This window comes from Typopeltis vanoorti, chromosome 18, assembly GCF_054136105.1.
Source record: "Typopeltis vanoorti isolate ZY-2024b chromosome 18, IOZ_Tvanoo_1.0, whole genome shotgun sequence".
NCBI classification, from domain to species: Eukaryota; Metazoa; Arthropoda; class Arachnida; order Uropygi; family Thelyphonidae; genus Typopeltis; species Typopeltis vanoorti.
In genome coordinates, this window is record NC_143566.1 from 21,524,144 (window position 1) to 21,550,494 (window position 26,351).

Genomic DNA, 26,351 nt, shown 5'->3' on the forward strand with positions numbered 1-26,351 from the left:
GCAAAATTCTAATATAGTATTATACTAAGCTTATTTTCACAGTTTACAACATGAATTAACTTAGTGTAATCAAATACCTGAACATTTTATCAATGACAAGACTTTTTAACACTGTTATTTAAAAAATACAGTTGTTTTGTAAAGACAAGTCAAAGATCAGATAATGTGACTTGGTACATTGTGAAAAGCAAGTCTGGCTGTGGAGCCAGCATCACCTACTTTCTTGTTTTTGTGAATTTTATTTGTCTTTCCTATTAAATTTTTTTATAGATAATTTATATAAATTCAACCTTCGTTATTGTAATTGACAATATTGTTATTATAACTGATTGTCCTTCAGTATTACTGAGGCCAATAACAGAAAACAGGCAGAAAGTGTTAACAAGTTCTCTTGTATCATCAAGTAAAAAACAATTCAGTTGAGACGTGCTTTCCAAGATAAATGACTCAAGGAATTCATGTGGCTGCTTTACCAAGATAATGTTGCATTTTGTAATATACCTATAAAAAAAACATCCTGAGGCTGCTAACTCTAGAGTTTGAAGGACCTTTCAGAGTGGAGACATTTAAGTTTCATGAAGTACCCAATTCTCATAAGAGGCTGTGACACAGACTTGGCCAGAAGTCATCCAGAAAATACACCTCTAGCTGTTGGCCAAAAGAAAATGGATTCTAAAATGTTTGAACACTTCAAGTGCCTTTTTCAAATACAGCCTGTTATATAGTTAAATTTAATAAATCATTGACTGATCTCAAAAACTTGATAGCCTTATTACATGAGCATGATATACAGGCAGTAAAGCAGTACCAGAATGACATGAAATGGAAAGAATTTGTGTCAGTAAAGACAAGTCCAATATCATTGCAGATATCATTAAACAAGAATTTGTTAAGGAAATCAAAGACTAGGAAGTGAGGTTTCTTTTAGATGCTTCTACAGATATTTCAAATGAGGAGGAAGTTGATCTTTGTATGAGATACATAAATAAAAATCAGAAACTGAAAGAAGCATTTATTTCCATAATTCCTCTTCAAAACTCAAAGCTTCTGGGTACTTTGATATATTAGAGAGAGAGAAATGAATAAGTTATTCTTGCTATGGAAGACTGGTTTTGGTTAGTAGGCATTGGAACAGATATAGCATGAAACATGCTGGGAAAAAAAAACAATGGGCTAGTGGCAAGATTAAAGAGAGACATGCTGGACCTTATATCAACACATTTCAACGTTTATATCAAGTTGACCAGAGATTGTATTGCACATAATTTGAATCTGGCTGTTTTAAATTTTATTTAAGATGTTCCCTTTGTTTCTGACATTGAAAAAGTAGTAAAAAAAAATAATAAATTATATACCTTTTACCAGAATTCACCATAAAAGACAAAGAATTGGGGAAAAGTAACAGCCATGTTACAAACAAAGATCCTGAGGTTCAAGTATTTGCATTTGGTAAGGTGGGTGTCGAATAGAGTGAGAATGCTGACTGCACTTGTTAACAACTACTCTGCAGTGGTAATGCATTTGGAGGAAATAGGCAAATGAAAAGAGGATGATGCTGCAATATCAAAAGGTTTGTTAAAGAAAATGGAGACATACTGCTTTGCAAGCAGAATCCATTTTTTCTTAATTTTTTCAACTTTATATTCAATCAACTGTCACTGATTTTTCAAAAGGAAAACTTACTAATAAGTCAAACAAAATACCATGTGGACAGGACGTTGAATACCCTGAAAGAGATGAAACTCCATAATTTTTTTATAAAAAATTTTTAGATAACATAAATAGTGGAGGCATATATAATTGTATTCATATAATGTGTGCAGAGATTTTCAACTGTTGAATGAAAAAAAACTACTAGATAAAGGAATAATGTATTTGATAAAAAGATTTAGTGAAAATGAATCGGAAATTGCCAAAGTTGTCTCAGTATTTGATGCACTTAGTGAGGATCTGGAAAATTTTGGGTAAACATTTCAGGAAATATGATGATAATAATGAAGAAACAGTTTTAAGAAATGTGGTGAAAGAGTGGGACAAGTTCAGAGTTTTAGGGAAGCTTTTAAACATACAGACCTTTATATAAGTAAAGTGGATATTAAATCCAGCATTATTTCAAAGCTGGATGTAAAAACTATGAAAGTTTCATAAAGTAAGTTGACCAGAGAGCTTATAGGAATACACTCCCTGGTATTCACAAGTTGCCTTAGCGCAGACTAATAGAAGGCATAGTAAGCTCTCTGGTCAACTTACTTTATGAAACTCTCATAGTTTCTACATTCAGCTTTGAAATAATGCTGGATTTAATACCCAGTTTACTTATATAATTTTGCATTGCTGAACTGAAGCCTTTTGGCTCTTTATTTTAGTAAATAAAAAGCTTTTTTATTTATTTTTTTTTTTTTGAAAGAACAATGAATGACAGGTTTCTATTTCTCTCAAAACCACTTGAAATTGTAGCCATTATATCAGTACATCATCATGTGAATGAGGTTTTAGTCAAACGAATCTAATAAAAGGGAAGTTGAGGTTCATCAATGAATCCTTCTACCCGTGAATGACTTGTTGATGATACATGTGAATGGCCTTTTTTTCCGGGATTTTGTTCCAGATAAATCACTTGATAAGTGGTATTTTGCAACTAAGAAAAGGCATACTGAAGTCTGTATTAAGCCCTTATGTAAATGAGCTGTGTTGTGGCATACATTTTAAACGAACATTAAAGGAAAGGATATTTCTGTATAATTATTTTTTGTGGCTAGTAGATTTAAGTTTTATTTCTTGAGTCTTAGTTTCAGGAATGATCTGGAAGACATATATCAGCAAATTAGTTCGATATGCACAGGTTGAGCGATTATTATATAGGAACTTTGCCAAAGGAAATCCCAAACAATTCTTTAGTTATGTAGCAAGTAAGAGGAAGAATAAAAGGTGGTGACAAGATGACAGAATATAAAATAGTTGTTACTGAATGATCATTTTGCACAGGTATATCATCCAAGTCAGGTTAATGCTGTGATATATGTCACAGACACTGACATATACCACAGCATTAATCTATGGGAACAGAGGTAGATGAACTGGAGGTTCTTAGGAAATTGCAGAATCTCAGTATAAATACAGCTGTGGGATTACACATACCAGCCACTGAATTAGAAACCTTTGTGCAGGTGTATATAAATGTCACTTACACAATGTATATGCAAAATACTTGGTCACGTGAATCACCACTTATTCTAGGTAACTATTTAAGAATACTGCTGGTCAGTAATTTTCAATAGTGTTCATCACAATGGAAAAACTAAGGATCTTTCAGAGCTCAATAAAGGGCTTAATGTGGGTATCCATGTAACTGGAGCCATTATTTTGCAAACAGCAGAGCTGACTTGTTTCTCAAAAAGTGAGATTCCTGGGTGTTTAATCAGTGGAAAAATAACACGTATTGCTTGTCTAAGAGGTGCACCTGTAGTCCTAAGACAATCTGTCAGGAATGGGGTCACCATTGTTATGAGAGGACTTGTATGGACAAACAGCACTTCCTGTGCGCAGCAATTGACCGAAGCATTTAATGACAGCTTTTCCCAACCCACATCTAACTGAACTATGCACAGGGAATTGAAGAGGATCAGTATTGGCAGTTGCTAAAGAAGGTTCAACATGGTATTAAATAAAAGTTTCTGATTCAGCATCCAGTATGTGTAGATGGGATATCAGCTTGAATTTTGCAAGAATGTCCAAGTGAACTGGCTTTGCCTCTGACTAGGCTCTGTAATTTAAGTCTCACTTCTAGTGGAGTTCCAAGTGATTGGAAAGAGGGAAAAATAATTCCCTTGCATAAGAGAGATTCTAAGGCATCAACAGCAAATTATAGACTCATCAGTATTTCAGATGTGGTGGTGAAGTTAGTGTAAAAATTGGTAAAAAAGAGAATGCAAGAATGGATGGATAAGAATATGATACTGTTGTGAGGGGTAACATGGCTTTGTGAAGGGTCACTCATGCCTTAATAAGTTACAGACTTTATTATAGAGTGACAGATGCAAAAGCATTTGACTATGCAAATTAGAACAAATGGGGAAGAATGTGATACTGGTTATGTGAATGAGAGAGTTGCTGCTGTTCAGATATATGAAAAGGTAGTATATGGAGGAGTAGAATTCAGGAGAAAGCTGGTGACTAGTGGTTTGCTGCAAGGTTCTGTACTAGTACCATTACTGTGTAATTTGCAGATAAATGATATAGGAAATATTCAGTTGTTTGCTGATGATGCAAAATTAGGTAGGGTGACTTTTCACAAAGCCATGTTACCACTCACAAGAGTATCATATTCTTATTCTTGAATTCTCTTTTTTACTAATTTTCAAGTCAAGCTCTCTACAATCATCTTGACTGACAATTGAAAATTGTCAGTCAACATGTTGGGAAATAGTCGGCAAATTCATCTCAGACGAAGACGAGGTTCAGACAGACAGAACTGTCTCAAATTGTTACAACACTATCTCAAAATGGATATCCTCTAAACATTATCAACAAATTCCTAAATGAAGATAACCACCTAAATAAAAAAAATATAAAAAAAATAGTCTCCCGACAGGTTCCAACAGTCATCCCCTTTATGGGTTCGATTTCTGCCAATATAGGGAGATTGTTAAAAGCTCACAACATCAGAGTTATTTTTAAACCTACTACTAGCATTAGATGGATGTTAAGATCTCCTAAGGATAGTGTTCCATTTTACAAATATCCAGGTGTGTATAATATTCCATGTACGTGTGGCCTCGAAATCAGACAGAAAGAACATGTTGGAGATGTCAATCATAACAGGATGATCACCTCCGGTTTAGCGCATCACTTTTCAACTTCTAACCATTCTATAGACTGGGAAAATAGCTCTATGCCCTGCATAGACAATGATTTTAGACACTGATTATTCAAAGGAGCAACAGTAGTCCTATGAACAGGCAGCAACCTAAACAGAAACCAAGGTGCCATATTGAATGAGACTTGGAAAAATTTAATCAATTCACTCAGTTTGACGGAACTACAGTACGCCAACAATCATATAACGCGTGTTCAGGACATGGACTAAAGATCCGCAATACATGCTGACATTGTCACACGAACGTATGAACTTAGCTACCTTTTAGTTACTGTTTTGTATTCTTTATTATATTTGGTGCATTTTTCATATATTTTTTTTGTGTTTACCGTTCAAGCCTTGAGAAAGCTAGACAGTTGCTAGCGAAACTGGTAGGCGTTATTATATGAACATATATAGTAATTAAAAACACCTATGGTCACATAAACAATAATAAGTCTTATAATAATTGTTCAGAATTTTTATTTTATTTTTTTTAGTCTACACAGCTTTTACAGTTATTCCTCTGAACTCTAATAGTGTGATCCTATTAGATCTAATACTAGCTGTGACCAAGGCACAAGTTTAGTATGTAGCATATGCTTCATGACTCATTCTTGATTCATTTTTGAATGTATTACTGGACTTTCTTGAGGTCTGTGTTTTGCTGGATGAAATATAGCAGAACATTTGGATAAAATTTTATCTTTTTCTATGCTGGTAAGCCATATAATTCTATGAACACATCCTTTTGGACATGTATAATGCTGTATATTATGGGAAGGGTCACTATCCAGATTGGTTTTGACCTGTATTGTGGTTTCATTAGTGGGAGCCAGACCACAAAGAGATACTAAGGTTATATTAGTGCAGATGTTAATCTTTGAACATTGTTAATTTTTCTTTAATGTATTTTAGTATTTAGAAGTACAAAGACTCGATTCTCATAATTATTAAGGATGTAAGATTGTTTTGAAATAGTTGAGAGAGAATTATCATTAGCAGTGTACACACATTGATCAAACTAGTGTGCTTTTCAGAATTCAAATATGATCCACTGGGTTGATAGGATAACTATGGAAGCTAACAGATGTTTATATTGATGCAGGTCTACATGATTATTTAAAATAAAGCACTTTTTTTTACGAAACAAAAGCCTTAAAAAAAAATAACATCAGAAACTGTGCAGATGAACTGTAAATACACATTGCATAGCATCACTTAATTTTAATCAAGGAATCTTGGAATAAATAATATTTGAGAACAAAACAATGAAGCAAAGATTTTGCAAAATCATACTTTTGACAAAGCTTATGAAAACCAATTCATTTCTTGATGCTTCTTTAAAGATCTGTTTAAAATTTCACAGCACTCCAAAGACTACTCACTGTTTCGGTTATTCAACTCTGGATTCTTTCCACCACTCAAACCAGGTAACCTGTGCATAGTAATCTGGATATGACTGTGACAAAGCTTATAAAGAAGAATGATAATTTCTTTATTTCTATTTGTTAGTGTTTATTTCAATAACAAGTAAACCTATGAACTACTTTAGCCACTGTTGCAAATCTGCTCGCTGAACTTTAATTTCCTATCCACCCAACACCTACTAATCTCTAGTTTTATTAATTTCCTGGAGTATAGTTCCATCAATGCAGTGCAAAGTTTGTTTTCATCCTGAAATGCAAAACTTTACACTTTTCTACTTTAAACTGGCATATCTTTTGCCCATACTATCAGCTAATTTAAATCTTCCTGCAAGCTCTCTACATCTCCTTGATTGACTATTATCCAATTTTGAATAATCAGCAAATGACTGAATATTTTCCTTCAAATCGTTTCCTATATTAATGTACAAATTAAAGTTGTTGTGGATCCAGCATTCTTATATACTACTCTTTGTTATTCCATCATCTGCTTTTGTATCCATATCACAGCTTCATATCCAATCCTATTTGCTCCAGTTTGTGTAATAGAGTTCCATGTGAGAGCTTGTAGAATACTTTTTTAACATAAGTTAATTATTTGACTGATAAGCCAATGTTTGTTCAAAAAAGAAAATATTGCTGAAAGTGACAATTTTTAGAAACATTTGCATGCAAATTACTGTTCAGAATCCCAAAAAGAAGTTTTGGATGCTGAAATCTAACATTTTTTCAACACATTAATAAGATTTCACAGTATAGATTTGGTACTCATTAAATCAAGAAATGGAACAGTCAGAAGTCGCTGACATGTATGCAACAGAAACTACTCTGAAACATGCCCAGACTTGCAGATTCTACATTAAAATATAGAACAGAACACAAAGGGACAAATGATAGGTAATGAAATTGATGCTGCATCCTCTGAAATAAAGAAGACTTTGTAAAAACAAAGAGAGTTGGAAAAGTTTGTCTTGCATTTGAAGAAAGGGTAAGAACGCTTAATTTAATGGTTATATTATTTTTTAACAGTTCTATGTGGTAAAGTTTATCAAGAATATTTCAGGCTAGATTATTTCTAAATAAATCATAGTTCTGCTAGTTTGCAAGGATAAAATGAAACGAGCAAAAAAAAAATAACATTATCGTGGACGCAAGTTAAAGAAATCCTAGAAAAGAAGAAAGCATAGCGAAAGTTTCTAGCAAAAAAAAAATCATTGTCCTAAATAAATACAGAAAAATGTAAGAGAGCTAAGCTATGTGTAAAAGCAGCTGAGCAAAAGTCATGGGAAGACTTTGGTAAAAGTATAGAAGGTGAATATCAGAATGATGGCAAAATGTTCTGGAGGCTATTGAAAAAAAACTTAGAAATGGAGGAAAGAGTACTGTAAAAGAAATCAAAGGTATTCTAGATGTCTGGAGTGATTACTTTGAAAGACTTAAATGAAACGAGAGAAACAGAATGAGGAATACAAACTGGAGGGAGTATATGCCATTTTTTGAGGTAAAAAAAAAGCTATTAAGCAAATGTGGAAAAAGGCAGCTGTAGTTGATATTTGAAAAAAAAAAAAAAAGTTTAAATATGGAGGTATAAAAGTTCTGCACTAGCTACACTGCACAATTCAGAGGGCCTGTGAGAAGGTGGAATTCCATATAATTGGAGTAGAGCTCTCACATTTCCCATCTATAAAAAAATGGGGAATAAAGCTGAATGTGAGAATTGTAGATGAATTTCTGTACTAAATATTCCAGGTAAGATTTATGTAAGCATGCCTGAGAAAAATTGTGAAAGAGTAACTTGGAGAGAAAAAAAGCTGGGTTCAGGACAAATAGAGATTAAATTAGAGATGCCAAGAAATTATATTCATGGTTTAATCCTTTATCCAAGTGTAAGCAAGCATGTGAAGTAACTTCATGACTGGGCTACTTATATATAGAAGCTAATGATTTCACATCACTTGCCTTAGTATCTCATAATGCAAAGCACATATCCTTACAGATATGTATAATGCTATGATTTGTGGGACCTACCCAGACCAGTTTTGACTTTTATTGAGGTCTCATCAGTGGGAGCCAGACCCAGAATTGATACCTAGGTTGAAGTATGCAGAAGTCATATTTCCATATACAAATAGCCAAAAGGTTTCACACCTTATTACTGGAATTCAGATTTTCACTATACAATAAATAAGTGAGAAATCACATAAATATACAAGATCTGTACTTAAGTTTTGTAAATCTGGAAAAGGCTTACAACAACATGTTCAGAGAAAAGCATTTTCAAAATTCATATTTATATGGGGTAAATGGAACATTATACAGAGCAGTACATCTTATTAAGAGACTTCCAGGGAGTCAGGAACTCATCAAAAGAGGCCACATCCTACATGCACCAGCTATCATAGTTATTCTTGAATTCATTCGCACTGCTTGCTCACACACAGTATCCAACGGCAATCCATCACACACCATATGAGAGAAAAATCTAGCCGCCCCCCCCCCCCCTTCTTAGCAGAATTCATTCTGAACTTCCAAGGATAGCCTCTTGTCCTTTCCTCACCCTCCATAAAATTAAAAATTCCATCAACTGAATTCTTGCATGACCCTTTCAGAAATTTGTGTATCTCAATCATAGTGCCCCTCTTTCTTCCATTTGCCTAGTGTCTGCAATCAAATTCTCACTCTGTCTTCATAATCAGTATATCCTATGATTATGTTGTAAAGCAGCAGTTAGAATTGAAGGAAATACAGGAAGATTGTTTGATGTAAAATTGATGTAAACAAGGGTGCACACTATCTTCACTCATCTACTCACCACAGGTAGTTATCAGAAATAAGCGGCATGTGAATTTTCAGTCTTATTCTAAATGCATTCAAAATATATTATTTTCTTTGCAATAATTTACACTTTTTTTTTTTCAGTTAAAAGCATCATCTCATTCACTGTCAAGGATTTCATCACTGGTAGCTGCCAATGAATTTATTGAAAAAAAAAGTTTTGTTTCCAGAGAAATAAAACTTCTGAATCTGAAATCCTTAATTCAAACACTACAGCATTCTCTTTTGAAGAATCTCCGAAACAGTTGCAATTTTATTTACCTGTTTTCTCTAAAAGTCATAACATAAACCAGTCAACACTTTCCTCCTTCCTTTTATCTCCTTTAAGGTTCCAAACTTTATTTTTCTTTCTATATGAAAGACAACAACAAAAAAAAAAAAAAACATGAAGTAAATAAAAACTCTACCTGTCATATCTTCAGTCATTTTATTCACCTGGCATCTATCCTACAACATGAACAGATATCAACATCCAGCCTATTCCAAAGAAAGGTGATAAAGGTAAACCAACGAACTACCATCCAATTGCTCTCATTTTGTTCTCTCTAAATTAGAAGGTCATCATAACCAACTCTTGAACTACCTAGAGACATGCCAATTAATCAGTGACCAGCAGTATGGATTCTGCCACTCGTGATCTACAGCTGATCATGCTTTCACCACCCACCTCTAGACCCAGGCCATGGAGAAATTTGGAGAAACTCTTGTGGTTGCCTTCAACATTAAAAGGTATTTGATGATTGGGCTTGGCACGTGGGCCTACTTAACAAACTCCTTTTTTTGGTCTGCCGTCCTCACTCTGCAACTGGATCACCAATTTTCTCACTGGTCACTCACTATGCGTCATGGTGGAGGGTTTACTCTACTCAGATTTCTCCACCAATGCAGGAGTACCCCAGGGTACTCCTGCATTGGTGGAGAAATCTGTTCTTTCACCAACTCTCTTCCTCTTGTATATAAATAACCTGCTCTCACAGACTTCCAATTCTATCCATAGTTTTCTGATGACAGTACACTCCGCTCGTCCTTTTTATTCAACAAACCTTGTGTGCTCAAGTATTGGAATCCTCAAGATTACCACGACCAAGGACCTGAACTCGGATCCCTAGTTATATATCAGTGGGGGCAAGGACAAGCCTGAAAACTTCACCTCAATCAAAACTTAGTTCTGTCTGATCTCTCACAAGAAAGAGCTCACTTCCTTCCCCTTTACCTTTAATAATACCGTGATATCCAAACATGATCAGATTTCTCTTCTTGGACTGACCTACAGCTACCAAAAAAACTGTACTTTTTCGCACAAGACACTTCAGACCTGCTAACTCTATACAAATAATTGAGATATACCAAATCTGCTCAGCCATGGAATATTGCTCGATTCTATCCAGAAGGGGCAGTCCAGCTTATTAATGATCCCTCTCTCTCACAGACATTCAGTTTCTGCCTTGTGCCTCTTCTACAGATACTTTCGTGGACAGTGTTCTGCTGAATTGGCCACCATTATTCCTCTACTCTGCTCCAAAATCATTAAAACAAGAGCCAATCAACTAACCAACACCCTTTTACAATCCATCTTGAAACTCACTGAATCAACTTCATTGCCTCTTTCATTCCATCTACTTCTGTCCTTTGGAACAGTTTCCCCCACTCTACATTCTCCGGAGATTACAACCCTAAGCTGTTTAAGAAAATATGAAAAGATTCCTCTTATCTTCTATTCCTCTTGCCCGCACATAGTACTAATGTGCTATCAGTTTTGTGCCCTTTTGTGTGTGGATCAGATATTTAAAAAAAAAAACTTCCTCCTCCAACAGTCGTCTTGTCGTCATTTTCATAATATAACAATGGATGACTCTTAAAGTTTTCTTTCTCTATGATAGAGTTCCAAAGACCCCTCATTTCTCTCAGAACAGTATTGTACAATATTCTAGCTCCACATATGCTTCACTACACTGAGTCATACTTTCAGTTTTCATTTGTCATGAAGTGAGAGAAAAATGAATCCCATTACATGTTATTATTGTAGCGCTTTACTTGAAAACAGTAAATCTTGCATGCTTCAAGCAAACAAGTAAGTTTTTCATATTATGAATGCATTTAAATTAAATTAGTTATCATGTCCAATAAATGAATTTTATAATCAAATCAATGCATTCATTTTCATTTAGTTCAATATTAACCTTACACATATATACAGCACAAGATCATTAATAAAATCGAAACAATTGCTTTTTTTTCCCTCCAGAATATAATTTCATTAACAAAAGAAATCAGTAATTATAAACAAAAATTAAAATGCTCAGTTTAATTAAATACTGTGGTATATTTGTACATCATATTCTTTAAGTAGGCATGCAATTGTAGTATAGTATTGTCCTGAGCTTATTTTCTCAGCTCAAGCACACACATGAATTATCTTAGTGTAATTAAATACTTGAATATTTTACTTAATAAAAAGACTTTTTAATACTGTTGTTTGTAAAAATACAATTATTTTGTAAAGATAAGGCAGAGACCAAATCATGTAACTGAGTACATCATGAAAAGTGAGTTTTGCTCCACAGTGAATGCTACCCACTCTCTTGTTGTTTTTGTGAATTTTATAATTTGTCTTTCTTAATAAATTATTTTTCATGGATAATTTATATAAATTCACCCTTTGTTATGAACAACAGACAATAGAAAACACAAGCTGGGTCATGATGAACTATGTTGTGGCATACGTTTTAATTCCTTTAATGTGGAATTAAAACGTATGCCACAATACAGCTCATCATGGCCCAGTTTGTGTATTACATATTTCTGTAATGTTTAGTGAGAATTAAAGAATGTATTACTTTGTTTTGTGATCATAATAGTTTTTTAAGCCATCACCAATGACAATATTTATATAAAGTAGACTGATACCTTGGGCAAGTAAAATTTTTTTTATGGCTAGTAGATTTAAGCTGTATTTCGGAAGCCTCAATTTATATGATTGTATTATGAAAAAAAGTGGCATTAAACCTCTGATATTAGAATTTCAGATATCAAACTTAATGCATTGCTTTATGCAGATTATGTTGTACTCCTAATCACTTCCAGTGCAAGTCTCCAGGATTCTCTAACTAAATTGAGTAACGTCCCAGCTGTAACACATTTGACATGAAGATTAGCAATAAAAAGATGAAAACTAAAAATAGGCAGGGAACCTAGAGAAAGTTGCATTCTCAATGGAGAATCTATAGAACACACAAAATATTTCAACTATTTAGGCCACAGTTTTTAGTGAAGATGGCAAAATAAATCTGGAAATAGACAACAGAATAATCAAAGTTGACATGGAATAAGAGAGAAAGCCAGAACACTGAACTAGCAGTGCATGAGACTGTGTTCAAACCAGTCTTAAGATATGGATCTGAGAGTTGGGTCATAAAGCACTTAATCCAAATTAAAGACCACAGATATGAGAGTTCTGAAAAAAATTGGCTCCTGAATAGATGGCATCAAAGGCTGAATCATACTAAAGAAGCTATTAAGAGGGAACTTAACATTGTTAGCATTCAAGAAATGTGGGAGCAGAACTAATCTAAGGTAGTGTGGTCACAACAGAATGAGTGAGGAAAGGTTAGCAAAGCAGGTGTTTGATGCCAAGATGGCAGAAAAGAGACCCAGAGGAAGACCAAGGTCTATGTGGGTTAATTCAGTCAGAAGTGCATTAGAAGCACATTGTTGGAATGCTGACAAGTAACAGACTAATTTGGAGAAAAATTGTTGATAGAAGATTAGTGAATTATTGTTGATAGATATGAATAGAAGAATTGTTGATAGAAGATATCCATGTGTAGAGGCTTAAGTGCTGTGAGAACATCATGTTGGAGGCTTAATGGATTGTATACAGCACTCAGAAAGGATTAAAAACAGAATTTAATTCTTTCTATATTTCATCTCAGTCAATGAGACATCTTCAGGGATTACAAAAAAAAATAATGTAACATAAAAACAAATAACAAACAATACTAAGCCCAACCACGTGGGAGACACTAAAAAAGTCCTATCTAGGTGGAGCGCCCTTAGAGGGTGCTCCACCTAGATAGAATTTTTCTGTTTTTTTTTTTAATTAAATTTATATATATATATGTGTGTGTATTTTTTTTTTTTTTTTTTTTTTTTTTTTTTTTTTTTTTTTTTTTTTTTTTTACATAGTCCCAGACGCTTTGCTCTAGAGACTAAACGCGTAGCTTTTTTCCACTTCAGGCCTTCAATAAGGCTTTAGTGTCTCCCACGTGGCTTAATATTGTTTATTTGTTTTTATGTTACATTAGTTTTTTTGTAATCCCTGAAGATGTATCATTGACTGAGACGAAATATAGGAAGAATTAAATTCTGTTTTTAATCCTTTCTGAGTGCTGTATACAATCCATTAAGCCTCCAACATGATTAGTAATAATATAAACTTAATCATGTAGTACTGTCGTAGTAGCCAGTACATATCAGGAAACTGATGATGATGAGTTCTGCTTGTTTGTCGCAATTCAGAAAAACTTCATATAATGTTAGAACTAGAAATTCAAAAACTTGAATTGACAATGATAAATTAGCTAACAGATAATTTCTACAGCCGTTCTTACACTGTCAGTGTCTACCTGTGAAATGAGCAGCACATTTTATAGGATATGAATTTGTTGGAGCTGAAAATTAACATTCTGGTTCTCCTTACAGTTAAGTGGAATAGCATTTTTTTTCTCTTCAAGGCCATTACCATGCACTTTGTTTTATAGAGCTTAATGTTCTAATGTGCTTAAAAAAAAAAATTCATAAGGAAAAGAAAATCTGTATTATGATGAATAATTTTCAATGAGAGCTAAATAAGAACAATATCATTTACTATACTTCTGTCCATTTGTGATAGTGGAACCCTGATCTGTCTTTAAGGAATACATGAAGCAGTTGAAGTAGCCCATGATGCATTAATAAAAAGAGCTTTGATTCTATTTTGTTGCATTTTGCAAGTTACTTGTAATATGTCATATCACCTCAGCTACTGAAGTTCCCTGCAGATGAAGTCTCAGTGCTTACATATCTTATTGAGCATTTATTTCAAAAACTTTGATCTTTGTCATTTGTGCAGTTTATAAGTGCTGAATTGACTTAAGAATTTAGCCAGTTCTAGTTGTCATCACAAGCATTGGAGTATAATATGCTTAACTTCCATTTTTTCTGACATATTGAATCGTGTACATGAATGGTGATCTGAAACTGAAAAATATTTCATATGTCAAGCTTTTAAGCCAAGAAATAGAACAGTCCAAAAATGTAGTCTTTCTCTCCACGTATTGACTTTTTGCAACTCATTAACATTTTAATTTTTCTGTCTTTTTATTTATTTGTTTTTGTTTCATTTGATACTTTTTTATGCAGCTCCCACCCACGAAAGGTTTAGTTCATTCATACCATGAGTGGACTGAGAATTTTTGTTTTTTTTTAATTAAATTTATATATATTTATATATATATATATGTGTGTGTGTGTGTTTTTACATAGTCCAGAAGCTTTGCTCTAGAGACTAAACGCATAGCTTTTTCAAGCCACACACACTTTTTCAAGACCCCCCCCCCCCACACACACACATTTATTGAAGGCCTTCAATAAATGTGTGTGGGGGGGGCCTCACAACAGGGGATGAAATTCATCTCTCACCTAAAGACAAACATTCATACCTACAACAGAATTCAAACCTGAAGCCTGCAAGTTGAAGAGTGGGTGCATGCTAACCATTTGGCCAATCAAGTTGGTGACCTGGTACATATTGAACAATATCTTCTCACAGTTGATCATGCCTAAACAAGCATTTTCACTTTCTACAATAAAACAAAACTTATTTATTTCATATCCAAACACAAGTGGTACAACATTATTTACAACAAATTAGGATACATTACAAATGAGAACAGCTTAAATTTGGTAAGTGAATTACACAGGGACTAATAAGTAAAATATGAAGAGAAAAAAAGAAACTATACATAAGTTATATACAATAAATATGGTCAGATGTTCCTCCAGTATCTTGTGCAATCAACTGCTCTTTCTGTGCAGGATATAAGGTCCTCTTTTGTGCAAGATGATTGAAGAAGGGGACAAGAAAGAAAGTGTTCCATGGATTGGGTTGTCCTGCACTCACAATTACCTGGTCCAGTGAGGTAGCCCTATTTGATGAGGTTTTGTTTGCAGCGTCCTGTTCGTTAGAAGTCTCTTGAGGTTTCCAAGTATTTAAGTCCAAGTTGGCACCATGTGGAAGATGTTTGGCTGTTGGAATACCAGTATTATTCTCTGGGTATAGTGCAAGCCATTGTTGAAGTCTTGTCTATGGAGGGTTTTTAGGTGGTTCAACAGTTGCTAGGAAGCTATGTTGGGATCTTAGTTTTTGGGACACTGTGGTTTGGCCGAATAGTGAGTGGCGTTCATCATTCATTTGTCTGCTTCTTTCGTCAGCCGAGAATGCAGATCTTCGAATTGAAAGCAGTGGAATACCAGCCAAAGTATACAGGTCTCCTAGTAGTGTTGGTCTCAGGCATCGTGTAATTAAGCAGCAGCTTTCATTCAATGCTGGATTAAGTCTTTCAGTATGGCAGGATCTGGACCATACCAGGCAGGCATATTCAGCAGAAGAATAGCAAAGAGCTAAGGCAGAAGATATTAGTGTGCTAGGGTCTGCACCCCATTTGGAGGAGTTAAGCTTTCTTAGTATGTTGTTTCTTGCATTCACTTTTGCTTTTGTTTTTTCTGTGTGTGTGTTTTATATGAAAGAGTACAATCGTAGATTGGGTTCCAGGAATATCTTATATTAGAGCCTTCCCAAGAAATCTGTAGATTCCTGTTGGCTTCCTTATTGTTAAGGTGGAAAAGGCTAGTCTAGATTTTCAAGGGGTTTGGTTTTAATTGATTACTGCTATAATATCTGATTAGACTATTTATTTAAGGCAAGTGCTAGAGTAGTTTCAATGGACATGAAATTTTTTGATTGAGTAGCTCAAGGTTATCAGCATAGATAAAAATTCTAATTTCCTGGGAAGATCATTGACATAGATGTTGAAAAGTAATGGTGATAACACACTTCCCTGGGGAAGGCCATTTTTTTTGGAGATGCCAGCGGCTCTTACTACCCCCCCCCCAAGTCCACAAAAAAGCAAACTCTGTTTTCCAAGAGTGATTGGATCAGGAGGACAAGGCAATAGTCTCTAGTTATTCCGTATATTTTATTTCTGAGTGTGAGATAGTTTATGGTATCATGTGCTGCAGTTAGGTCTACAAAGACTGCTCCTGTGGCTAATTTTTGGTCATACTCAATTTCTATATATTGAGTGAGGTTGAGAATTTGTGGTGCACATGATTTGCCTGGTCTAAAACCAGCCTACTCAGCAATAAGATGGGGTTCGATTAGCGATTGTAGCCTATTCAAAATTAAACGTTCATGGAGTTTAAAGAGGCTGCTGAGTAGTGATATAAGTCTGTAATTTTTTGCTTCAGTTGGAGTTTTCCCTAGTTTCAGAAAGGCCACCACTTCAGCATGCCTCCAGCTAGTTTGTATCTTTAGGGTTCTGAGGAAGTGTTGTATAGGTTTAATAACCACTCTTTAGTCCTGGGTCCAAAATGCTTAATTTATTCATTACAGATATCATCAAGGCCTACAGATTTTCTAGGTTTTAATAGGTTTATGGCAGCATTGAGTTCAGTGATGGTGAAATCTGAGTTAATCGTATTTTGTTCCTTACTTGGAGTTCTAAGTATCTTATTTTTTTGGGTGCTTTTTAGGGAATTTTCCATTCTACAGCAGCTAGTCAGCAATCTGATTAGCTGTTGCCTGTGGATGCTCGTATGGCTTGGTGAAATCCTTCCTAATTCTGTTGATAAAGTTCCATTCCTTTCTGCTACTATGGGTCATATCAAGAGCTTCTGTTTCTTTTTTCCATGAGGAATGCCTTTCCTCTGCCATCTTGGAGCATAATTTTTCTCCTGCATGGATAGTGTCCTCTGAGAAGGGGTTGGTATTGTAAAGTTAAAGTAATTAGCATACTGGGCTTGTATGTCACTTTAAAGGTCTGGAATATACTTTGTGCAACATCCCCGGGGAATGTGTTTGGAGATTTTCCTCAGTATTTTTATGAATTGTGAATACTCATGGGTTTAGAGAGACTGGTTCTATGCAGCAGTCAAGATCTTCCATGAAACCCTTCCAATTACCTTTTTTTGAAATTAAATCGTCGTCTGTAAGGGACTGTGTTAGACATAATGTTTGGGTTGAATTGAAGCACTAGATCTATGTTGAGTATGTGGAATGAGATTTAAAACCTTTTTAACACAAATGTTGGATATTTTTGAGCTAAAAATTATGAGGTCAGGGTTATAGCCTCACTTCCATCTGCCACTGTTGAAAGATGCAGGGAGTTTTGGATTATGTCAAGTTTAGAGAAAGGGTTTCAGCCCATTTTTCAACAAGTTCTCCATCTTCATTGGACTTATTGTAACCCCAGTTACAATACCTGTTAAAGTCACCTAATACAACATTAGTCATGTATGCATTATTATTAAGGAGGATGTCAGGAGAAAGCTTCTTCTGGCGTTTTATAAACTGGGGTGATTGAGATATTGTTAAATGTGATTGTAATAATCTCAATGTTTCTGTTGTTCGTTGAGTCAATGGATGATGGAATTAAGTTTTCATTTGTAAATATTGCACTTCCATATTTATCATGGAGTATCTCTTTGAGTTTCATTCCATGGACGTAAGTTCTTGCAGGCAGAGCACACTGCAGTCATTATCTCTGCAATATTTGCAATGAGATCTTGCTTGACACTGGAGAAACCTTCAATATTAAATGATATTATTTTTAGGCCTGGCCCCCAAGTGGGATTCTTTGGGCAGGAATTTGGGAGCATTTTAGTTCGATCACTTGCATTTGGTTGATAGCAGTTTTAGCTTTCCCTAATGGATACTAACAGGGTGCAGGAACGAGAATCTAGCTGCTGCATATATCATATGAAAGGTGTTAAGGAAGGTCGGGGGGGGAAGAGCAGTGACGGTTCATTTATCCTTTATTACATTAAACCTATTAATTATCAGTAATCTTAAGGTTTTAACAGTATTCTAACAGTTGCTGGCAAGAATAATTAAATTAATAGACGATTCATTCGAATTGCATAAGTGAAATTAGAGAGATTCCAAATCTGCAATCCAAAAATTCCACCTTGTAAGGAAGGATTCTAATTTACAGATCATTTAGCTTGACTGTTGATATCAAAATGCTGTAAAAAAAAAAAAAAAAAAACTTCGCAAATCAATGTTGCTATTTCATTCACTGTTACTGTGGATGCTGCATAATGCAACTAATATGCAATGCCAATATTTACATGACTCATTTATTTCAGCAATGTGATAGTTATTAATAAAGAAAATTAATCTATGTTGCTTACTATGCAACAGAAGTTAGGAAACAAAAAATGAACCTTCTGTGATGAATTGCATATCTTGTGATATTGTAATTATTTGGTAGTGATAGCCTGTTTGGAGTTTCACATATTTCCTTTCAGTAGTAAATCCTGTGGAAAGCAAGCCTAATCACTCAAGCTTTTATGCTTCTATTACACTTTTAATATTTTTAAAAATCTTTTTAGTTGATTACGAATCTTATAAGCCCTGTTATAATCATCACTCGTTAGTTTGAATGCATGGATGTTTTCTGCATTTGCATTATTCTTAACATGTAATATCTTTTAGCAATATCTAGTCCTGGTGGCCCTAATGCTGTGCGAACACCAAGTTTTACCCTTGTAGGATTTACACGGCTTAATATCCAGAATTGTAATCGCAAAGGCTATGCACTTGAAAAAGTAAGTTTTTCCAGTGGACTTAAAAGAAGCATACTGAAACTTGTTATAAAAATGTTACTGCTTTTCTCTATATAATTAGTTCCATTTGTTTCCAGAGAGATGTAACATATTTCTTCCATGACAACAGGATCTGCTTTTCAGTAGTTCAGCAACAAAAAATTTGCATTACACAACTTCCAGATGTTCTGTATTTGAGCCCAATCTCGTATATTATATAATTATTTTAATTGCATGAAGGGAGGGTATGGCAAAATATTAGGTACTGCACACATCAAGGGCAGCCAGCCTTCACTTGATTTAAACAAGCCCTTACTAATCATGAAATTGTGCTGATGTAATTGGCTGTCAACACATTTCATTTTTTAATTTCAGTTATCCTGCTTCTATAAAACTGAGGACTCGAGCTAATTAGGATTAGTCATAATATTTGAGCTGTATTTATGATTAAATATTATTTCATATATAAATTATATATATGTGATTATAAATAATGACTTCATAATCACAAATACTGGAATAGGCAAACTTTTTTTTTTGTTTTTTCAGTGGATGGGCTAAGGTTTTTTTTTCCTCTAATTTTATATATTTTTTGCATTTTTAATTTATATAATTTACATAGCCTTGGAAACCATCTCTAGAGACAAAACATTGTACTTTTTCAAGCCACTTCAGGCCTCCAATAAGTGGAGCTGTGGTATTACATCAGTCATTGAAGACGTCCGTGCAGTTAGCCTAGTGGCTGTGCACTTCGCAACCATATGACTGGAGAAGGAGTGTCCCAGGTTCGATTCCCATTGAATATGTGAGGAATTTGAGGATCTTCCTCAGCCATAGCTAAGTTAGCCGGTCTTGGGCACAGGCAGTAGGGTTTTTTCCGACAGTTTATCTGGCGTTTTTCATCCCACAAACCGGCCCCGTGAACACCCACATGGATCTACAGCAATAAATACTTAATCCCCCCGTGAGGGGGGGGGCTCAACTTGCCCCAATAGGGACGGGGAGAAAAAGGAAGGAAACTCCATGCGAATAAATAAGTCATTGACGACAATCACAAACATCCATGTGCACAGCAGGATTTGAAACCATGACCTGTTGGTCAGAGAACAGGTTCCTAACCACTTGACCAACCAAGGTCAGCTAATTGCTAATAACTTAAATATAAATGTCACAGGACTAAAACTTTTATAAGTTCAGGTTGAATCATAATACTAATACCTGTTATCACAAAATAAATATTAGTTTATTACTAATTAATAAATATCTTCAAGAGTTAATATTAATTACCTACGTTTGAATTATACAGGAAATAATTCATATGGTAATTCGATAGCAATTTCGAGGCATGCCCAGGAAGATATGCTATTACAGATGTGTGTGTATATGTTATTTTTTATGGTGATCCCATCCAAGATCTTGTTCAACATATAGTATTCTAATACTGTGAATGGACAGAAAGATGAGGATAAAGAAGAATGTTAGATTTAAAGACCTGTATTGGTACTCTTTAGGGAATTTAGTAAGACTGGTAAGATTCTTCTAAGAGATAGCATTAGATGGAGTGAATGAATGAAGAGAAGAAAAAAAATTGTTCTGCGTGTTTGAACTACAAAGGGATGTTGAATAGTCATTGATTGTATTAACAGATTTAGTACAGGGTCAGTAAGTTATTGATGCTAGTTTTCATGAACATTCTGTGGAATATTTGTGACTAGAAGCTTGGAAATGGCACTAGGTAGCATAGTGTGTGTGTGTGTAGTATGGAATTATCCCTCCTGGAGGATAAGTAAATTTTTAGTATTTTATTTCAGAATATTCATCATCATCATCATCATCAAATTCCTGCCATGTACCCTCAAGGGGTGTACAGGATATGATAGTACTACATGAAAAAAATTACATCATTATTAACTTCCTATCTACAATTTTCCTACAAATCAGTCTGTTACTTGTCAAGACTCCAACATTATCAGATCTTCTATTTCTATCGTCTAAGGCACTTTGTACTATATCAATCCACCAATATCTTGGTCTTCCTCTGGGTCGTTTTGCTGCCAACCTGGCAGAGAACAATTGTTTTGCTAATCTTTCTTCGCCCATTCCGTTTAAGTGACCATACCACCTGAGATTAGCTCTGCTAATGTATTCCTGGATGCTGACAATATCAAGTTTTTTACCAATATCCTTGTTTTTAATATGATATTGCCATTGATGCCATCTGTTCATGCCTATAATCTTTCTCTGGACTCTCATATCTGCGATCTCTAGTCTTTGGTCAAGTGTTTTACTTCTGACCCAGCTCTCAGATCCATAAGTTAAAACTGGTTTGAACACTGTCTTGTATACAACTAATTTAGTGTTCCGACTAATTTCTCTCTTATTCCATATGAATTTATTCAATTGACTTCTGACCATACCAGCTTTGCTGATTCTGTTTTCTATTTCTATATTTAATTTACCATCTCCACTAAAAATCGTGCCTAAGTAGCTGAAATGTTTTACTTGTTCCACAGGTTCTCCATTCACAACACAGTTGACATTTTCAATGATTCTGCCTATTTTCATTGTTTTTGTATTTTTATTGCTGACCTTCATACCATATCTATTAAAACAGTTATTCAATTTAGTCAGAGAATCTTGCAGACTAGTAGCAGATTTATTTAGAAGTATAACATCATCCGCATAAAGCAAAGAGCTGACATTAATTAACTTCTCCAATTTTGATATCAGGTTTAATACCACTTTCCTTCATAATGTAATCCATATAGATAATGAATAACAGAGGGGATAATGTACATTCTTGTCTCACACCAGATTTAACATTAAACCATCTTCCTGTACTACCTTCAATTCTAACTGCTGACTTACAACTCAAATAAAGACTAAGTATTGCTTGATATAATGCCCCATTGACACCATATAACTGCAGCGTATTGAATAGCTTCTCTCTTGGCACCTTGTTATATGCCTTTTCCAAATCGACAAAACTTAAACACAGATCTTTGTTATTTTCCCATGCTTTCTCGACTATTTGTCGTAAAGTGAAGATCTGATCCAGACAGCCTCCTCTATTAGGCCTGAATCCAGCTTGTTCTTCACCCAGCTTTTCTTCCACAATTCTTCTCAATTGTTTCTCAAGTATACTTGCATAGATCTTGCCAGGAACACTCAGTAGGGAAATACATCTGTAATTCTCACATTCACTTTTATTTCCCTTTTTATATCTGGGTACTATGAGAGCTCTACTCCAATCATCGGGAATTCGTCCCTCTGTCCAGGCTTTCTGAACTATGCAGTGCAGCCACTGTAAGACTTTTATACCACCATACTTCAGCATTTCTAGTCGAATATCATCTACTCCTGCTGCCTTTCCACATTTTAAACCTTTGATGGCTTTTTCCACTTCAAGTATGGATATGTATTCCTGCCTGCATGCCATGTCAGTGTTTTTTACCACTATGCTGTCATCACTGCTTGTTTCATTTAGCAGTTTTTCAAAGTAATTACTCCATACTTCAAGGATATCTTTTTCTTCCGTTTTCATGTCACCTTTATCATCTCTAATTCCTTTTTCAGCACTCTTTCCTCCATTTTTAAGCTTCTTCAACAACCTCCAGAATATTTTCCCACCTTCTTGATATTTGTTTTCTATATCCTTGCCAAAGTCCTCCCATGACTTTTGTTTAGCTAGTTTTACACAGCGTTTAGCATTCTTGCATTTGTCTATGTATTCTCTAAGAGCACAAGCTGACTTATTTGCCAGGAACTTTTGATATGCTTTCTTATTTTCTTTCACTGCCTCTTTAACTTCCTGTGTCCACCATGGAGTTCTAATTTTTCTATCCTAGCAGACAACTTCACCACATACCTCTCTAGCTGAATCAATCAGGGCTTTCTTCAAGGCTTGCCCACTGAATCTCCAAGGTTTGATTCCTGTTCTCAAACTTTTTCTTCAATAATCTTTGTGTATTTTAGTCTACAGTACACATCTGAGAGCTGCTCAACTTTTATTTGCTTTAAAACTTTCTTTACATGTTATTCTTTTCAATATGAAATTCAATTTTATCCTGCTCAAGACTAAATAGTGATCACTTCCAATTTCAAATCCTCTGTACACTCTGGTGTCCTGCACCAGGCAGTAAACATTACTATCAACAATAATATAGTCAGTGAGACTTTTCTTATTTCTTGCCTCTTTTCTCCATGTGAATTTGTGCACATTTTTATGTTGGAACATGGTGTTAGTAATAACCAGTCCATGTCCTGAGCAGAAATGCGACATATATTTTCCATTATTATTAGCTTTGCTCTTTTCTCCAAATTTTCCCAAAATATTTTTGTATGTCTGACAATCATTTCCTACTCTGCTATTGAGATCCCCAACAAGGACCAACTTTTCCTTTTTCATTGTGTCAGTTGCTTTTTCTAAAGCCTTAAAAAATTCCTCCACTTCTACCTTAGTAGAACCTTCTGTGGGACCATAGGCACAAATAAATCTCATTGTCCAGTTCCCCATTCTCATATTTGCCCACATCACTCTACTTGAGACTGCCTGCCATTCAAGAAGATTAGCCTTGTATTTTGTGTTGAATACTATGGCTACTTCCTCTTTTCCTTGATTGTCATTGTCTGAATATAACATTTTGTATTTATTGCTCAGAAAGATCTCACTAGTTTTTGTCTTTTTTGTTTCAGTCACCCCTATTATGTCGATCTGGTACTTATCTAATTCCTCAGCTAGCTCCATTTCTTTGCTATTCAGACTTCTTATGTTGATAGTACTGATCTTTAACTCTGGTGATGTTGAGTTGGGATGTGTTTTCAGATTTGTTCCAGTAGCTGAATTTTTGCTGTTTGCCCTGGTTCCCTGGCGAAAACAACGGGAGCCTTGTTTAACCGGGCAACGCCCCAGCTGGCATGAAATTTTGTCATGTTGTACCATCATTTTTTATTTTGGTTTAACCAATAAGAATACAATTTGGTCAGCTAAATCCCAAATTGCAGCCCATCCTCGTTTGTTCAGTATCCAAGTAGATACCCAACAGGGTGCACCACAAGAAGGTAAGGATTGGACATTAGGTCAGAAGCTCTGGTCAGTTCTCAGCATTCCTTTAAAGGCTATGTGGAGGTCTCCTCTCAGTTATACAGCTTTGACCCTTAAGCACCCCTTTGTAGTTTTTGTTTTAAATGGGTGTGGGATTGACTGAGCTAATTAGTTTGTAAATAAATGTATTTTTGTTTGTTTAAATATGATATTGTCAGCAAGACACCAATGTGTGGATGAACAATGGCGGCAACAAAGATCACGTTGTTGGGTGATTTGAAATAGCGGTATTTTATTCAGTGCAGTGTGTGTGTGTGTGTGTGTGTGTGTGTGTGTGTGTGTGTGTGAAATGTATTCGTCGAGTAAATTAAAGGATATGTAGAAGGAAATTGAAACTGGACAGAGAGTCTGTATTGAGTGTTTCAAAAGTAGATGTGTGTTAGGTGATGAGAGTGCGAAGCAAATATTAGAAGAGTGGACAGTACTGATGGTAGGGTGGAAAATGATATTAATATTGAACATACAGCCATGGAAATAGAGGAGAACGGAATGGACATTAATGAAGAAATTGTGTGCTTGAATATTAATCTTCATAGGAAAAATTTTCAGAAGTGCCAAGAGATTAGGAGGGCTGAAAAGAGAAAGAAGCAGGCAGCCTGAAGGAATGATAAAGACCAACCAAACAAACAAGAAAAACAAGTTGAGGAGAAAATTATGTACAGAGATTCAATGATCAGGGGAGTACTTAATGACAGTGTGACAAAATCATGTTTTCCAGGTACAAAAATTCATAATATTAGTGACATCATCCAGGTGCCTAAAGGTAAGTCAAAGGAAATGGTTGCCTTGGTTGGTACAAATGATTTAAGAGGTGAGAAGAATTCTATGAGGGAGGATGTAAAGGAATAGTTAGTCAAAACCGAAGAATAAGAAGGTAAAGATTGTAAATCTCCTAGCACGCTATGATAAAGGCAAACTGAAGAGGAGGGTTGATAGCAGTGAGTCTATACGTGTGCAGAAAATTGATATAGGATTTGTTTATCTGTGGTCTGTGTTTGATGGAAAAAAGGATCTATACCGGTGCTTCCCAAACTTCTGGATGTCAGGGCCCCCCTTTGGAAAAATTAAAATATTTCACGCCCCCCCCCCTGAAAAAAATCGTATTATAGACATATTATTATAATATTTATTGTATTTATATTCAATACACACACAGATTATATTCAATACAAAACACACACAGCGAATATTGCAAAAATCAAATGCAAATATTGCATTTTTAGCATCTTACATACAGTCTGACATGGCACATTATCTCATATTTTATATAGATAGATATATTGTTAGAAAGATTACCAAAACAAGCCTTCAAGTACAAGCCATTAGGAAAAAGAAAACCAGGACGTCCTCTTAAATGATTGAATGATGACTTCTAAGGCCGGACCAGGTCATGCTAGGCCTAAATCCTTGATACGCATGATGGTGATGATGAGATATATTGTTATTGTACATTTGCAGTACAAGCACATGAAACGTAAAACGATTAGTAATAAAGAAAGAATTAAAAACAAAAGTTTAATAACAATTTAATGTGATGGATGTGTTTCAATACTTCTACACCAATATCAGGTGAAATATTTGAAACTACAATTCTTAGATTTCTGCTTTGAAATGAAACTTATACGAATAAGCATATATTTACTAATATTCATTAAGCGCCGAAATACGCAGGAAGGTTTGTGAACCCGCACTAATGTGCGATTTTTTTCCATTAAAATATAAAAATAACAAAAAAGAAATAATAAAAATTAAATATTTTTCTTTTAAGATAAAAAAAAAACTACTTAGCCCTAAAGATTTTTAAATTTGTTTTTATTATATCATAGCCCCCCCCCCTCATCAAAACCTACGGCCCCCAAGGGGACCACTGCCCACAGTTTGGGAAGTGCTGATCTATACAATGCTGATGGACCGCATCTAAATGGTTTTGGTGTTAGGTGTCTAGAGAGAGCTTTGTTCACCAAGCATGCTGAAGTGCAAATTCAAGGAAACTTAAGCAATCAGGGTGGAAGCGAGTGAGTTTGTGTAAAGGCACACATGAAGCAAGTGAGTGCAAGGATGACAAAGTGAGGACTCTAGTCTCTCAAGCAAAAATATTGAATAGGGTAGTCAGTTCAGAAAGTAAAGGTGGGTGGGTGCCTAAAGGGATGCTGCAGTTTTTATATGCTAATCCCAGAAGTATCAGGAACAAGAGGGAGGAGTTTTTGGCATTGTTTAGTGCAACCTTGCCAAGAGTTATAGGCATTAGTGAGACTTAGCTAACATC

General features: G+C 35.0%; 1 protein-coding gene across 4 annotated transcripts in view; it reads left to right on the top strand.

Annotated features, from left to right (window-relative positions):
- LOC150096530 (uncharacterized) overlaps positions 1 to 26,351 on the top strand; it is a 295,354-nt gene that overhangs the window by 239,821 nt on the left and 29,182 nt on the right. For all 4 annotated transcript variants that reach the window (XM_090408208.1, XM_090408206.1, XM_090408207.1 and 1 more), the window contains one exon: positions 18,872 to 18,984. In XM_090408208.1, coding sequence (XP_090264334.1) covers positions 18,872 to 18,984 — 113 coding nt within the window. The remainder of the gene's footprint in view (positions 1 to 18,871; positions 18,985 to 26,351) is intronic.